The 15,649-nt window shown below is 42.4% G+C and overlaps 1 protein-coding gene across 4 annotated transcripts in view; it reads right to left on the bottom strand.

The window, feature by feature from the left end:
* The window catches only part of caprin1b (cell cycle associated protein 1b), an 86,315-nt gene extending 74,548 nt beyond the window's left edge, over window positions 1-11,767 (bottom strand). The window contains exon 1 of one of the 4 annotated variants that reach the window (XM_067994026.1): window positions 11,504-11,767. In XM_067994026.1, coding sequence (XP_067850127.1) covers window positions 11,504-11,695 — 192 coding nt within the window. In that variant the 5' untranslated portion in view covers window positions 11,696-11,767. The remainder of the gene's footprint in view (window positions 1-11,503) is intronic. The other 3 variants (XM_067994027.1, XM_067994024.1, XM_067994025.1) reach the window with 3 other exon arrangements.
* Between the last annotated feature and the right edge of the window lie 3,882 nt (window positions 11,768-15,649).

The raw sequence follows: 15,649 nt of genomic DNA, 5'->3' as shown, positions 1-15,649 counted from the left end.
TAAGACCAATTCTCATTTCACCAGATTTTTCTCCAATCCCCAACCTGTATTCATATCAAGACAGTAAAATGCATCCATTCTAGTGGTTTGATTGTTCTTCTAGAAATAACTGACCAAGTATACAAAAATGTTTGAACTGCAAAATGACAATTTTGATGGAAGGCTCCAGCTCATTGTGCAATCTAGACAGGTATTTGCTACAATAAAGCTTGAGAACCAGAAGCGTTCAGTCCCTTAGCGAAAACATCTAAACCAATTGCACACTAAGAAAAACTTGCACTTGGTGATTTATTGTAGTGGTAGATGATATACAATGTGCTACTATACATTGGTTAATCCAGGCTTTAGTTTATTGCTTACTTTTCTTTTTAAATTCAGCTAGTCAGCAATCAGTCACGAGCAAAGTTCACAGCTTAGTATCTCTTAAGCCCAGCATTCATTCATGCTATTAGACCAATCCAACAAGTCTTGCCTCAAATTGGATTTGCTCTGCTACCAGGAAAAACTGCCAGAAACAATATATCCATCAGCATAAACACATCGGGCTAGAATTTGCTGTCAAAATAACAGTGAGGCTAATGGCACGCGCCATTATTTGTGTGTAAATGGTACAGCAACATCAGGCAAGGAGCAAATGCAAATATCCAGAAGTTACTGTCCAAGATGCGCCGCTCCGAAGTTAGCTTCGCGAAAACGGCATTTCACTGTCTGCCTCACCATTGACATGCATGGAGTGTCAAAGTTGCTGTATTTGCACGGTAAATACGAACTAAACCTGCCGGCTAGTAATTAGTAGCCTACGTATCCTTTTAACATGGTGCTGCTAATTACTGCCAATCAACCTCTCTGGCACTGAAAAATAACTATTCCAAGTGTGGAGTCTCATTCCTTCAGGTTTTGAATTTTTTGGGGAGATTTTTAAAATGTCAAATTAATTTTTTTTTAAATTCTTACTTATCCTTTGTCTTTTTTTCTCTCAATCCAATCTTTCTTTCCCTCTCTATTTCTCTTTCTATTCCTGATTTGACATTGAATTCACCCCCTTGAATTCACCCTCCTTCTCAGTCCTTCTGCTGTTTATTTCTCAATTTTTAAATCTAGTTGGTTAAGGAGATATGCCCCGTTTCCCTCGCTGCGCCGTTATCAGCTCGCTGTTTCAGCAACTTTGTGGGCAAACATTGAACTGAAGGGTGCAGGGGCAAGTATAACTAATAGAAAACACCGTTAGATGCCCTGCTACAGCACAATCTGGGCCCATCAAAATTAAAAGTGAGGGTTCAATCCTAACCTACAAGCTTGCAGTTGTAACAAATGGCATCCAAAGAGCTAAATCTACAGGACTGAGATCATTCTACCCAGAACTGTAGCAAATCTTTCTACAGACAAGATCTGTTATTACACCAAATACAAAATGGAGTTATAAGTGTACAACGGTGGATTATTTTGATTAAGAAACTACTACATCTGGATCAGTCTCCAATGAATGACAAGTCTGAATTTACGTTTGGATCAGGATGAGATTCTCTTTCTCCCCATGTTCATTACATTTAAGAGTGTTTCAAAACAAACTTTCTGCCCTGCTTTACTGTGATCCAATTTTACTGAAGATAAAACTATTTTTCTGTTGTAAAATAGAAAATTCTGGAAACACAACAGGTCAAGCAGCATCTGTGGAGAAAGGAAGCTAGGGTTAACATTTCAGGCAGATGACCTTTTGTCAGAACTGGGAGGTGTTACAGGTAAACAGCTTATAAGAAGTAACAATGCCAGGTAAAAGGAGGACAGGAGTTAATTGTTTGACAGAAGTGATAATGAGTCAGATTAAAAAAAGATAAAAGACGTATCTGAGACCCAGAGGATGCATAAACGGTTACAGCAAATAGCAGAGGGGGGGAGGGGTGGGGGTGGAAAATCTGGCAAAGCAGAAGGCTCCAGTGGTCCAGGAGTATGTTGGGAGAAAAAGGCAGCAGAGACCAGAGGTGCAGACCACCCTGCTGGCCACGTAGAGATAGTAAATCTCCATTCCAAGCACCAGCCCACAACCTTCCCCATTCTCGGAAGCACTGGTGCACCTATTATATGTTACCAGCACCTGCTGTCCCAGAGAAAATGGGTGCTGTGGTTTAAGTATGAAATTGTTAATGTCAATGTTATGGCCAGAGGCCTGTTAAGTACCTAGTAGAAAGATGAGGTGCTTTTCCTCAAGCTTGCCTCCTTTTCCCTGGCTCTATTCCTCCTGATAAGTTGTTCACCTGTAACATCTCCAGTTTCTGACAAAAGATCATCAACCTGAAACATTAGCCCTACTTTCATCCCCACAGATGCTGCCTGACCAGCTGAGTATTTACAGCATTTTCTCTTTTTATTTCAGAGTTCCAGCATCTGCAGTATTTTGCTTTTTATTTTTTTTAAAAAACCTTCTTTTGTGTTAGATTCATTAATTTGTTAAAATCTACTCATGTTGGCAGTTCACAGTAGAGAACCAAGGCTTGCATCTGGCTATAATTCACTGCTCTTCAGGTTTAACACTTACAAATGATTACTGGTTGTGAACAGGACGCCTAATCTCAGCCAGGCTATAGAGGTGGAAGGAAAGAGGTATAATTCAACACTAATTTATCTATTGAGGCACAATAATCAAACTATTAATAAACACATCTACAAGTGACTAGTCTATCAGAAGCAGAAAAAAAAAGCTTTTCCTCTGGACTGGCAATTACTGTGTATTACTACATACTCCCATGCTTGCTTACCTACAGTGCCAGGTGATGTGATTTTGGTTGCACCACAAGAGTTTTGGAAATTGTCCCAAGGGTGCACGAACTGCATGCAAAGAGTGTTGTCAGCATGCTGACTAGCCAAAAGTAAGCCAATTACAGGGATCAGTTTCTTAAAAATTTCCTGTGGTTCAACCTCAAGAGTGTATGCCTCTATTAGGCTCTTAAAGAGATCATCAAACAAAAGTGCCCTCTTTTTAAGAGGGGCACAACTAATAAAACCCAAATCATAAACAGAAACTTAACAATTAAATAATAATGTTTCCACCTGTGTCCAGCACACACTTCAGCCCCTGCAGTACCCACTGGTCGCAGAAGGCCTCAAGCGTACTGGCACAACAGCGTATGTAATTTACTCAAACCAGGTTATTTATGTTCCAGTGTTTCAAAGCATGTTAACTGAATAGGGAGGCCCTCTTACTACCACCTTGATGGGATGCAACAACAAGCTGTGGTTAGAATGAAACCCAAGAGCTTGCCCATTTTGGTGCCTCAGTAAATGTAGTTGGTAGTACAGTCACCTCCATTTATAGTGGGCATGTTGGTGTTAACGCAATTCGCCCGCTATATGCATTGGGCAGTAAAACCATCATAGCACAGACATCCTCCAGAAGATTCGGAGTGTAGCCTTGAAAGGTACAAAATAAATCCAACTGTGTTAAAGGTAGCAGCATATGACAGATACTGGGTTCGGAATCAAAAACTACAAAAAACAGTTGTAAACAATTTTACAACACCAAGTTATAGTCCAGCAATTTTATTTTAAATTCACAAGCTTTCGGAGGCTTCCCCTGACGAAGGGGGAAGCCTCCGAAAGCTTGTGAATTTAAAATAAAATTGCTGGACTATAACTTGGTGTTGTAAAATTGTTTACAATTGTCAACCCCAGTCCATCACCGGCATCTCCACATCATGACTACAAAAAACAGTGCTGACACTTCAGTTGATTTTAATGTATTTGCCTCACCGCCTTGTTAAATGTTATTTGAAACTTCCGTGTTTCAAAAGCAGCGACAGCAGTTCAGGAACTCAAACTGACCAGCTCACAACTGGTTAGCAGCAAGCGCCACTGCCATTCGCCCTGCAGCACTGGTGACTTCGACATCTTATTTGTGTGAAATGAGTAAATTTCAAACGACAAGGAAGCCTGTCTTCGGTTAATTTATTCCTTTCAACCTATAAGTTTCAACGGTAGGTACAGAAAAGTAATTAAGGTTATTCGCACTTTAATAAGGTGCAAAAAGGTTACTGAATTTTAAGCGGTGCCTTTACAGTTGATTTCTATGGTGATGGAAAATTGCCCGGTATAGACTGTTACCCGACATAAACGTGGGTGGTATAAGTGGTGGGGACCGTATTTGATTGGGTACTTCAAGGACTCACATCTCCCCTCATGCCCTCTCTGAGCTCATCTTGACCATGAGACCTACCTCTTGCTCCCTCAAATCTATTCCCATCAAACTGCTGACCACCCAACTTCCCTTCCTGGCCCCCATGTTAGCTGATATTGTTAACAGTTTCCTCTCCTCATGCACTGTCCCCCTCACCTTCAAATCTGCCATCATCATCCCCCTCCTCATAAAACTGACCTTGACCCCTCTGTCCTTGCAAACTACCACCCCATCTCCAACCTCCCTTTTATCTCCAAAGTCCTTGAACATGTTGTCACCTCCCAAATCTGTGCCCATCTTTCTTGCAACTCCATGTTTGAATGCCCCCAATCAGGTTTCCGCCCTTGCCATAGTATTGAATTGGCCCTTATCAAAGTCACAAATTATATCCCATGTGACTATAACCGTGGTAAACTATTCCCCCGCCTCCATCTCAACCTGTCTGCAGCCTTTGACAGTTGACCACACCATCCTCCTCCAACGCCTCTCCCCTGTCATTCCGCTGGGTGGGACTGCGTTCACCTGATTCCATTCCTATCTATCCAGTCGCAGCCAGAGAATCACCTGCAATGGCTTCTCTTCCCGCTTCATTACCTCTGGAGTCTCCCAAGGATCTATCCTTGGCCTCCTTTTTCACATCTACATGCTGCCCCTCAGCGACATCATCCAAAAACACGTCAGATTCCTCATGTATGCTGACAACACCCAGTTCTACCTCACCACCACCTCTATCGACTCCTCCACTGTCTCTGATTTGTCACACTGCTTGACTGACATCCAGTACTGGATGAGCAAAAATTTCCTTCAACCATATATTGGGAAGACCGAAGCCATTGTCTTTGGTCCCCGCTGCAAACTCCGTTTCCTAGCCACCAAATCCATCACTTCCCCCGGCCATTGTCTGAGGCTGAACAAGACCGTTCGCAACTTCGGCGTCCTTTTTGACTGAGATGAGCTTCCGACCATATCTGCTCCATCACCAAGACCGCCTTCTTCCACCTCCGTAACATCGCCCATCTCCGCCCCTGCATCAGCTCATCTGCCGCTGAAACCCTCATCCATGCCTTTGTTAACTCTAGATTCAACTATTCAAATGCTCTCCTGGCTCGCCTCCCACTTTCCACCCTCCGTAAACTTGAGCTCATCCAATACTCTGCTGCCCGTATCCTAACTCGAACCAAGTCCTGTTCAACCATCACCCCTGTGCTCATTGACCTACATTGGCTCCCACTCCGGGAATGCCTTGATTTTAAAATTCTCATCCTTGTTTTCAAATCCCTCCATGGCCTCACCTCTCCCTATCTCTGTAACCTCCTCCAGCCCTACAACCCTCCAAGATCTCTGCGATCCTCCAATTCGTGCCTCCTGCGCATCCTCGATTTTAATCACTGCACCACTGACTGCTATGCCTTCAGCTGCCTAGACCCTAAGCTCTGGAATTCCCTCCCTAAACCCGTTCACCTCTCTCTCTCCTTTAGGATGCTCCTTAAAACCTACCTCGTTGACCAAGCTTTTGACCTAATATTTCCTTATGTGGCTCGGTGTCAAATTTTGATGGTAACGCTCCTGTAAAGCGCCTTGGGACGTGTTACTACATTAAAGGCACTATATAAATGCAAGTTGTTGTTGCTGTTGATCGATCTTTAGGCGGGACCAGAAAATATGTATGATTATTTCTGCCCTACCACATTGCTTTGCCTCTTCAATGACAGTTACATGACACGGTGGGCATGTGAAGGGGGGGGGGGGGCGGCAGCCGGTGGGCGGGGAGAGAAGAGCCAGGAGTCAAGAAAGACATGAAAAGAGCAAGAACATGAAAGGATTCACATAAGGATTGACCTTGTTTTGTTCTGTACATGCCCAATTTTTTTCCACAAAAATTCAAGGGCTCCACTAAGCTGCAAAGCAAGTATGAGTGCAGAAAATACTTTCCCCACCCTACATATCTTAATTCAAAAAGTAATCTACCCATTTCAAAAGCAGAAGTGCATTATTAAAAAAAAATGGGTCTGGAAAATACATGATTTGCATCTAGAAGCAATTTAAAGTAAGAAGCTCCCCCAATGACTTAGTGGCAATACCCTGTGTAGCAGTGAACCCTACAGACCAGAAGGTCCCAAGTCTGTGTTAAGCAAGCTAACTCAAGTAAAACAGCAGTTATGATTGGTCCCAGTGGCCCTGAGCTAATGAAAAAAAGTCAGCCAGTGTTCTCACTCCTAATTGCCAGTGATCACTTCATGAAAAGCGCGCATGCATCAGGTGAGGACAAGTTGTGCTTGGCTTGGTTCCATGCTTAAACAGCCCACCAACCGTGAGTGAGCAGGCTCACATGAAGAATGGCCACTTGAGTGAAGTGCTGAAGTCTGCAGGCACCCATAAAATCATACCACAGCAACAGCTCACATTTAAATGAAATAAGGAAGAAGACTGGAAAAACAGAGGATTAGCCATTTAAAGACAATATATACCTCTCTGCTGAAGCTCTAGCAATTTTAAATGTGCAAAATGTTGCAACGACACCTTTCTCATTACAATATCTTGAAATCAGCTTGAAAATACAATTAAAATAGCCCCATATGCCTCGAAGGGAACTGGGACAGAAAATGTCATTGAGAAGGCATTCCTACACTCAGCTACTTAAATGCTGACAACACAAATCAAACACAAAATAGCTATTCCGCATAGTGTTTTCAATGGGATTGCAGCAAGAGGTGGTATTTTTCCCAATCTGAACACAGGACGACCAAATTAATTCTGGAGTATCAGTTTGAATTGAAGCAAATTTTGTTCCATATTTTCATCTGGACTTGATTCTCGTGGACTAGTCCTGTTCAGCAACCAGCCTGACTAGATCAAAAAACTGTTTCAGTTAAACTATTCCCTCATTATACAATATTATTTTATCTGTGACCAAGATGAGCACAGCAAATAAGAATGATTTGCGGGCAGGGGGAGACGTGGAATTTTGATCTTAACATGGCAAAGACTTCCGTAAAATCTTCCCAGTTTTTGCAGCACAGTCATACAATTTGTTGAAGCAACTTTGGTAGTTGGGGTACAGGACGAAAGAAAGGAGTTGGATTTGCACTATTCCTATCGCGGAGGCTTCAGATGCACCACTGTTTCCACAATACATGTGGCTAATTACAAAGCCACATGTACTTTTCCCCAACTGACTGGTCAAATTAGTTTCCCATTATAAAATATTCTTTTGTCTATGAGCAGGATGGGCACAGTCTCCATGAGAAAATGATTTTGAGGCAGGAGGAGATGTATTTTCTGAGGAAGGACATGTGGATCTGTGCCACAACATTTAAAATTACTTTAGGCACACACCTATATGAGGAACAGCTTGTGATCCTCCATCTGGCATGGGTCATCTCTGCCAAACACCACAAAATGCAAGCAAGTTGGTACAGTTGGCTGAAAAACACATCCTGTTATTCAGCCATACTGCAGACATAATGAAATGAATCATGGATATTACCATAGATCCAGCCAAATTCTGAAAATGGTTTACTCGGTCTCTCAATGAAGATGCTTCTTCATCCACCAAATGGAAAGACATTAGACCTAATTTGAAAGTCAGCATTTCATAACTGTGCTGTGGTATCAGGCTCATGAAATTGAGACTGCTACCCATCCCCACCCAAAAGAAAGTCAGGTTCTTTCCAGCTGAAGCAAGTTCCACAGTGTGTTGTTGCAGTTATATATTGAGGGGAGACCATTTGTATTTCATTGTAGCTTTATTCAGAAATGCATTGTGTGTATTCTTTTATAGACAAACATTGTATTTAACAGGCTATCGTCTTGGTCATTATACTTCGGCAGTGGATCAAACCAGTTTTGCATTTCTTGGTGGTTTATTGGTTATTTAAACATTACATTTTTGTTGAAAACTATCCAAAAATGTGTTGCTTTGTCACTAGATTAAGCACAATTAATAGAGTCCAGATATTCTTTTCAGAGAGCTGATGACTACTGTCTAGTATGTACTTTGGAACGTAGGAACAGGAGTAGGCCATTCAACCCCTCAAGCCTGTTCAGTCATTCACTTAGATCATGGCTGATAGGTAACTTAACTCCATCTACCCGCCTTGGTTCCGTAACCCTTGCCTAACAAAAATCTATCAATCTCAATTTTGAAATTTTCTATTGACCTAGCCTTAACAGCTTTTTGGGGGAAAGAGTTTTCCAGATTTCACTATCCTTTGGGAAGAAATGCTTCCTGACATCATCCTTGAATGGAGCTGCATTCATTCACTACTTGCCTTTTTCCAGGCCATTAAAAACAGACTGCAAATTATTCAAGACTGTGTGCTAACAAATGTCAAAAAAAAGTTAGCTACATCCATTTTGCAGATTTTAAAACTCATTTTTGGTTCTAAAAAAATCCACAAACCGCGATATGCCAGGAAAAGTGCAAATTGTGGCTCAAGCAAACCAATGACGGCAAACTAAATTAAAACATTTTGGAATTTAAAAATGTTAAATTATAAAAAAATTACCACTGAATTTCAAAGATTTTATATTAAGCATTATTTTAACATAAGAACATAAGAAATAGGTGCAGGAGTAGGCCCATATGGCCTCTCATGCCTGCTCCGCCGTTCAATAAGATCATGGCTGATCATCTACCTCAACTCCACTTTCCCGCCCTATCCCCATATCCCTTGGTTCCCCTAAGTGTCCAAAAATCTATCGACCTCAATCTTCACTATACTCAACGACTGAGCATCCACAGCACTCTGGGGTACAGAATTCCAAAGATTCCCAACCCTCAGTGAAGAAATTTTTCCTCATCTCTCCTAAATGGCCGACCTCATATCTTGAGACTATGACCCCTAGTTCTAGACTCTCCAGTCAGCGGAGAAACAGCCCCTCAGTATCTACCCTGTCAATCCCTCTAAGAATTTTATACATTTCAATGAGATCACCTCATTCTTCTAAACTCCAGAGAACATGGGCCAATTTTACTCACTCTCTCCTCATAGGATAACCTTCACCATTATATTTTCATTTTCTAGATTTTTTTCTATTGCATATTTTGAGTAAAGATACCATTATCTTTCCTATCACTGACGTTAAGCTAACTGGTCTATAGTTCCCTGGACTTGTTCTATCTCCCTTTTTAAATATAGGAATAATATTAGCTGTCCGCCAGTCCTCTAACACTATTTTCTTTTCTAATGAATTAATAACTCTTCCCTAACTTCTTTTATTATGCACTGATACAATCCATCCGGTACAGGGATTTTATCCTCTTTAAGTTTGATTAGTTTATCAATTATCTCCCCCACCTTTCTATCTTAAATGTCTTTATACCTTTTTTGATCATCTCTTCTAATGTCATGTCCACTTTGTTAGTCTCCCTGGTAAATACTGAGGCAAAATAACTTCAATATTTCTGCCATTTCACTGTCATTACCTGTGAGTTAATCTTGTGCATGCCTTAGTGGCCCTATCCTTACCATGATTTTTCTTTTGTTATTTATGTGTCCGTAGAATACTTCACTATTTCTTTTTATATTCCTTGATAATTTAATAGTTCCTCTTTGCTTTCCTAATTGTTTTTTTGACATACTTCCTAACCTCTTTATAGTCCCTTTTGTCATCCTCTCCTTCGTTGTCTATGTACTTAGGGTATGCCTATTTTTTAGTTTCAATTTTACCCTTATATTTTTCCTGAACTCTACTGATCACCGCTTTAAATGTTTCCCACTGCTGTTCTATCTCGGTCAACATTTTTTTCCCAGTTTAACTTCCCTAGTTCCATTCTTATCCTCTCAAAATTAGCTTTTTCCCCCAATCTATTATTTTGGTCTTTGTCTTACTTATTACTTCCCATTACTAGATCCAGCAGTGATTTCTCTCTTAGACTTCTCACATACTGGGTAAGAAAAGGGGTCATGTACACATTGTAAAAACTCCATTCTCTTTTTCCCTTTCCCTACCTCTTCTTGCCAGTTTATTTGGGGGTAGTTGAAATCTCCCATGATTATTATTTGACATTTTTTACTCATTTCATAGATTTGCTTACATATTTCTTCCCCCACTTCCCTTCCACTATTAGGTGGTCTGTAGAATATATCTATTAACGTGATCGATCCCTTCTTATCCTTTGTCTCAATCCATATGGATTCTGTTTCTATCTGAATATTATTTACGTCCCTTTTTTCCATTGCCATTATGTTGTCTCTAATTAGTGCAACTACTCCACCCCACCGTCATCCTTTCTAAATACGTTATGTCTGGCAATATTTAACTGCCAGTCTTTTTCTTTATGTAGCCTAGTTTCAGTTATCCCTACATCTGGTTCCTCGCTACAAATTATTGCCTCCAGTTCCCTCATTATGTTTCGGATGCTGCGTACAAGTAATTTAATTTGTTTTTAGTAATTGTTCCCCTCACTTTATTTTTAAACAGTCATTTTGTACTCATGTTTTATAACTGTATTTGTTCTCTGACCGTTTATGTTACCCTTGTCCCTTATCTTGATCTGACCTTCACTCTCATCTCCATTTTTCTTTTTTCTTCAGACTTTTTATTTTCACCTGATCGCTCCAACCACCCCCCCACCGTACTAATTTAAAGTCCGATTGATAGCCCTATTTGTCCTTTCTGCTAAGACACTGGAACCATGCCAGGTTAGGTGGCACCCATGCCAGCAGTACAGCTCCTTCCTGTCCCAGTACTGGTGCCACAGTCCCATGAAATGGAATCTTTCCTTCCCAAACCAAACTTTCAGCCATGCATTCACCTTCCTGATCTGCTTATCCCTATGCTAATTATCATGTGACTCAGGTAGCAATCCCAAGATTACCACCAGTGAAATCCTGTTTTTTTTTAAATTTAGTTCCTAACTTTTGATATTCCTTAGCAGGACCTCCTCCCTTTTCTTCCCTATGTCACTGGTCTCAACATGGACCACAACAACTTGATCTTCCCCCTCCCTTTCCAAGTTCCTCTCCAGCTGCTCCAAGATATCCTTTAAGTTTGCACCAGGTAAGCAACACACCCTTGTGGACTCTTGGTCGTGACTGCAGAGGACGCTATCCTCCTAATTAAAGAACCATTTAAATTTTAAAACTACAGTGCACCTTTCCAGTAAACTATTTAAACCAGTAACCCGAATATCTGAACTGGGGAGGGGGAGGCTGAGATCTGCTTTGTGCACAGATTGGAATTCACAGCGTGAAAAACGGAAATCGTAAACTACTGCTGCGATGTTAGGGGGCTCCTATTAAACTGGTTTTCTTTTTTTTAATAAAGGCCGACGCCTCCTGTGCTGGTGCAGTGGGGCCTCGGCCCTCCTTCTCCCTAGGCCTCTCTTACCTTCTTCTTCTCCATGTTCCGCACTTTCTTGTCGATGACATTGAGAACCTGTCTGAGCGCCTCATTCTGCGGGTGGGCCGCCTGCCCCTGCCCGGCCTGGAGACTCACGGCAACAGCGGCGGCGGCGGCGGCCTCCGGTCCGGCGGCAGAGAATCGCGACTCTGCCGCTTTTGTGGCGGTGGCTGCGGGCATTTTATATCGTTCTCTGAGTTAAAGTTAATTTTTAAAATTATATTTAAAAAGAGGGGAGGAAACCGGGGGGGGGGGGGGGGGGAGGGGGAGGAGGGATTCGGACTTTTGTTGAAACGAAGAGCCGCGGCCGGTTTTCTCGCCGCGCGACAGCACCACCGAGACTGAGGGGGCGGGAGCGCGCAACGGGCGCGCACTCGGAGCCGTCGGCCCAGGACCCCGAGAGCCGGGCCGGGCCGGGCCGCGCCGCCAACACCCCCCCCCCCCCTAAAACAACCGCCGCACCGCATGAACGCAAAATACATTTCGAAATAAAGAGATACCGTATATAATTTTTAAACTGTGTCTTTTTAAATGAGCTTTTATTTATTTACCAGATTCCACAAGGCCTTTCAGGCACTTTTTAGGACACTACACACAAACTAAAAAGGAAAGCGCAACCAACCAGCAGGAAGGGAGGACCTTGCCCCCCCCCTCCCTCCCCAAGCCGCGCTGAGTGATAATAAACGGGCACCTCTTATACCGGGGGAAAAGCCGGACCTTTCTTTTATAACGAGTCGTTTTAAAAATTGCATTATTTATATGGGTACGGACGTTCGTCGGGTAGTTTGTAAGTCGACACACACCCGGGAAAGCATGGAGTAGCATAGCACATTGAAGTGATTTGAAGACCTTAATTCGATTAGCAAATGCTTTTTAGTCTACATGCACCGTGGAAAGTTGCAAATTCCTGTGTTATGTACGCCTGGCTTTAGCACGGTGCTGTTCAGGGGTGCCGATCATTACATTCCGTGATAAAGTGCTTCCACCTTTTAAAACGTCAACCTATTAAACAAACTCCACGATCGCCTAGGCCAAACCGTCACAGCAAAACAATGTAACTCCTACTTATATTGTTGTGAGTCCTATAATTGCCTATAGCACAACAGCATAGACTAGTCGCAAACTCGGCTACAAACGGCAGCCATCAAATGTGAAAAAAACGTCATTTTTTGAGCTCTATCTGTTGGAATAAAACTTCTCAACTTTAGAGGTAACTCCGTAGCCCAAACAATGAAATTCATATAGCTGTAAGTTTTCCTTGCTGTAATCCCAAATTGTTTAGGATGCATTACCAATAGTATTCAATATGAAACAAAAGGATACTATATTTTCCCCCCATAAAAGGTCTTGGTCGGGCCTCATCTATAGTATCCAATTTTGGCGCCCTCACAAAATGTAAATTGCCCAAGGTCTGTAAAAGGTTCAGAGGAAGGCCCCTAGACTGACACCCAGTTTAAGGGCTCTCATTTGCCATAAGAAGAACAGAAATAGGCCATTCAGCTCATCGAACCTGTTCCACCATGACTGATCTGTACCTCAATTACAGGGTCAGAGAGCTGGGGCTTTTTACTCAGCTTTGGTTCAGTGATAGCACTCTCGTCTCGGAGTCAGAAGGTTGTGGGTTCAAGTCCCACTCCTCGGATTTGCATATCACGTAGGCTGATACTTCAGTGCAATACTGAGGGAGGTGCCATCTTTCAAATGAGACATTAAACCGAGGCCCCGTCTGCCCCCTCAGGTGGATGTAAAAGATCCCATGAAGAAATGTGGGAGTTTTCCCTGGGGTCCTGGCCAACATCTATCCATCAACCAACATAACATCTTATTGCTGTTTGTGGGACCTTGCTGTGTGCAAGTTGGCTGCCACGTTTTTCTACATTACTACCGCGGCTACACCTTAAAAGTACTTCATTGGCTGTAAAATTCTTTGAGATGTCTTGAGGTTGTGAAAGGGTCTACATAAATGCAAGTTCTTTCTATTTTATTGAGATATTTGAAATGATTCAACGCAGTGATTCAAGCTATGCAAGCTGGATAGGCTGGGAGGACTGGGGACATAAGTGTAAGTGACATAAGCATTAAATTAGGTTAGATGCCAAGATACTTTTTCCCCACAGAAATGAAAACATCCAGAACACGTTGCCGGCACCTGCAGTGAGTGAGGATTTGCTGCAAGCATTCAACAGGGGGCTCGACAAGTTCCAGAGAGTAGCCAACAACTTGCATATAAAAGCATTGGAGAATGTGTCAACCAGTCACTGGTCGCCTGGGTCAACTTTGATCGTCTTCATGGGCCAAAGAGTAATCTCCCGGAGTTTTCTTCCCAAAATTGGCCTACAATTTTTTTGTCTCCCTGGACATAGCCAGGCTCATGCATCACACACAAATTTGTATGCTTTTTATCCTGGTGACAGCAGATCAGCAAACATGCTTCAACAGCTAATTTACCACGCCAAGAGATCTGGCCAGGAAATTGCTGCTGCTTGCTTTCTGGGTAATTTCCCCGCTGCCAATCTGGCTACAGCTGAAAATCCTGATCAGGAATTCCTACTCTCAGAACAGAGTCCACCCCAGAGGAAACAGCAGCATAAGATAGGAGCTGGAGCTGGGACTAAGAGCAAAGATGAGTGCCTTAATGCATGCGCTTTCTATTTTGGGGGGGGTTGGATAGTGCCTCCTTGAACTGAGTGAGGTTCAGGGTAGATGAGTGACGGTTCAGTGACTTTTGGGGAAGTGATGATCTGGTTGGTCTGCTGACCACTGTCACTTATTTTAAAGATTAAAAAATATCAATTCTTTAGTTTTTTTTTAAAAATCAAATGGTACTATTTTTAAATGAAAACAAAAAATTAAAATACCCAAGGGAACATGCTCCAAAACCCTTCTAAAAAATATGCAGAATATGCGGTGGGAAGAGGGAGCATTTGCAACGAGTATATACAATTCTAAGTTTGCTACATACAACTCTGTTTCTAATCATCTACTTCTAGAGCACATGGGATTGGGGGTAATATACTGGCATGGATTGAAAATTGGTTTAACACAGGAAAGAGTAGTAATAAATGGGTCTTTCTCAGGGTGGCAGACAGTGACTAGTGGGGTACCGCAGGGATCAATGCTTGGGACCCAGCTATTCACAATATATATCGATGGTTTGGATGAGGGAACCAAATGTAATATTTCCAAGCTCGCTGACGACACAAAACTAGGTGGGATTGTGAGTTGTGAGGAGGATGCAAAGAGGCTTCAAGGCAATTTAGACAAGTTGAGTGATTGGGCAAATACACTGCAGATGCAGTATAACGTGGATAAATGTGAAGTTATCCACTTTAGAAGAAAAACAGAAAAGCAGAGTATTATTTAAATGGTGATAGATTGGGAAATGTTGATATACAAAGGGACCTGGGTATCCATGTACACCAGTCACTGAAAGTAAACATGCAGGTGCAGCAAGCAGTTCGGAAGGCAAATGGTACGTTGGCCTGCATTGCAAGAGGATGTGAGTACAGGAACAAGGATGTCTTACTGCAGTTATACATGGCCTTGGTGAGGCCACACCTGGAGAATTGTGTGCAGTTTTGGTCTCCTAACCTAAGAAAGAATATAATTGCCACAGAGGGAGTGCAGCGAAGGTTCACCAGACTGATTCCTGGATGGCAGGACTGTCATATGAGGAGAGATTGGGTCGACTCGGCCTGTATTCACTCGAGTTTAGAAGAATGAGAGGGGATCTCAATGAAATGTATAAAATTCTGACAGGGCTAGACAGACTGGATGCAGGGAGGATGTTTCCCCTGGCTGGGGAGTCTAGAATGAGGGGGTCACAGTCTCAGGATACAGGGTAGGCCATTTAGGACTGAGATGAGGAGAAATTTCTTCACTCAGGGGGATAGTGAACCTGTGGAATTCTCTAGCCCTGAAGGCTGTGGAGGCCAAATCACTGAATATATTTAAGAAGGCGATAGATAGATTTCTAGACACAAAAGGCATCAAGCAGTATGGGGAGAGAGCGGGAATATGGTATTGAGATACAGGATCAGCCATGATCATACTGAATGGCGGAGCAGGCTCGAAGGGCCAAATGGCCTACTCCTGCTCCTATTTTCTATGTTTCTTCATTCAATTCTGGGCAGT

Source organism: Heptranchias perlo, chromosome 12 (genome assembly GCF_035084215.1).
Source record: "Heptranchias perlo isolate sHepPer1 chromosome 12, sHepPer1.hap1, whole genome shotgun sequence".
NCBI classification, from domain to species: domain Eukaryota; kingdom Metazoa; phylum Chordata; class Chondrichthyes; order Hexanchiformes; family Hexanchidae; genus Heptranchias; species Heptranchias perlo.
This window is presented reverse-complemented; position numbering and strand designations above follow the sequence as displayed.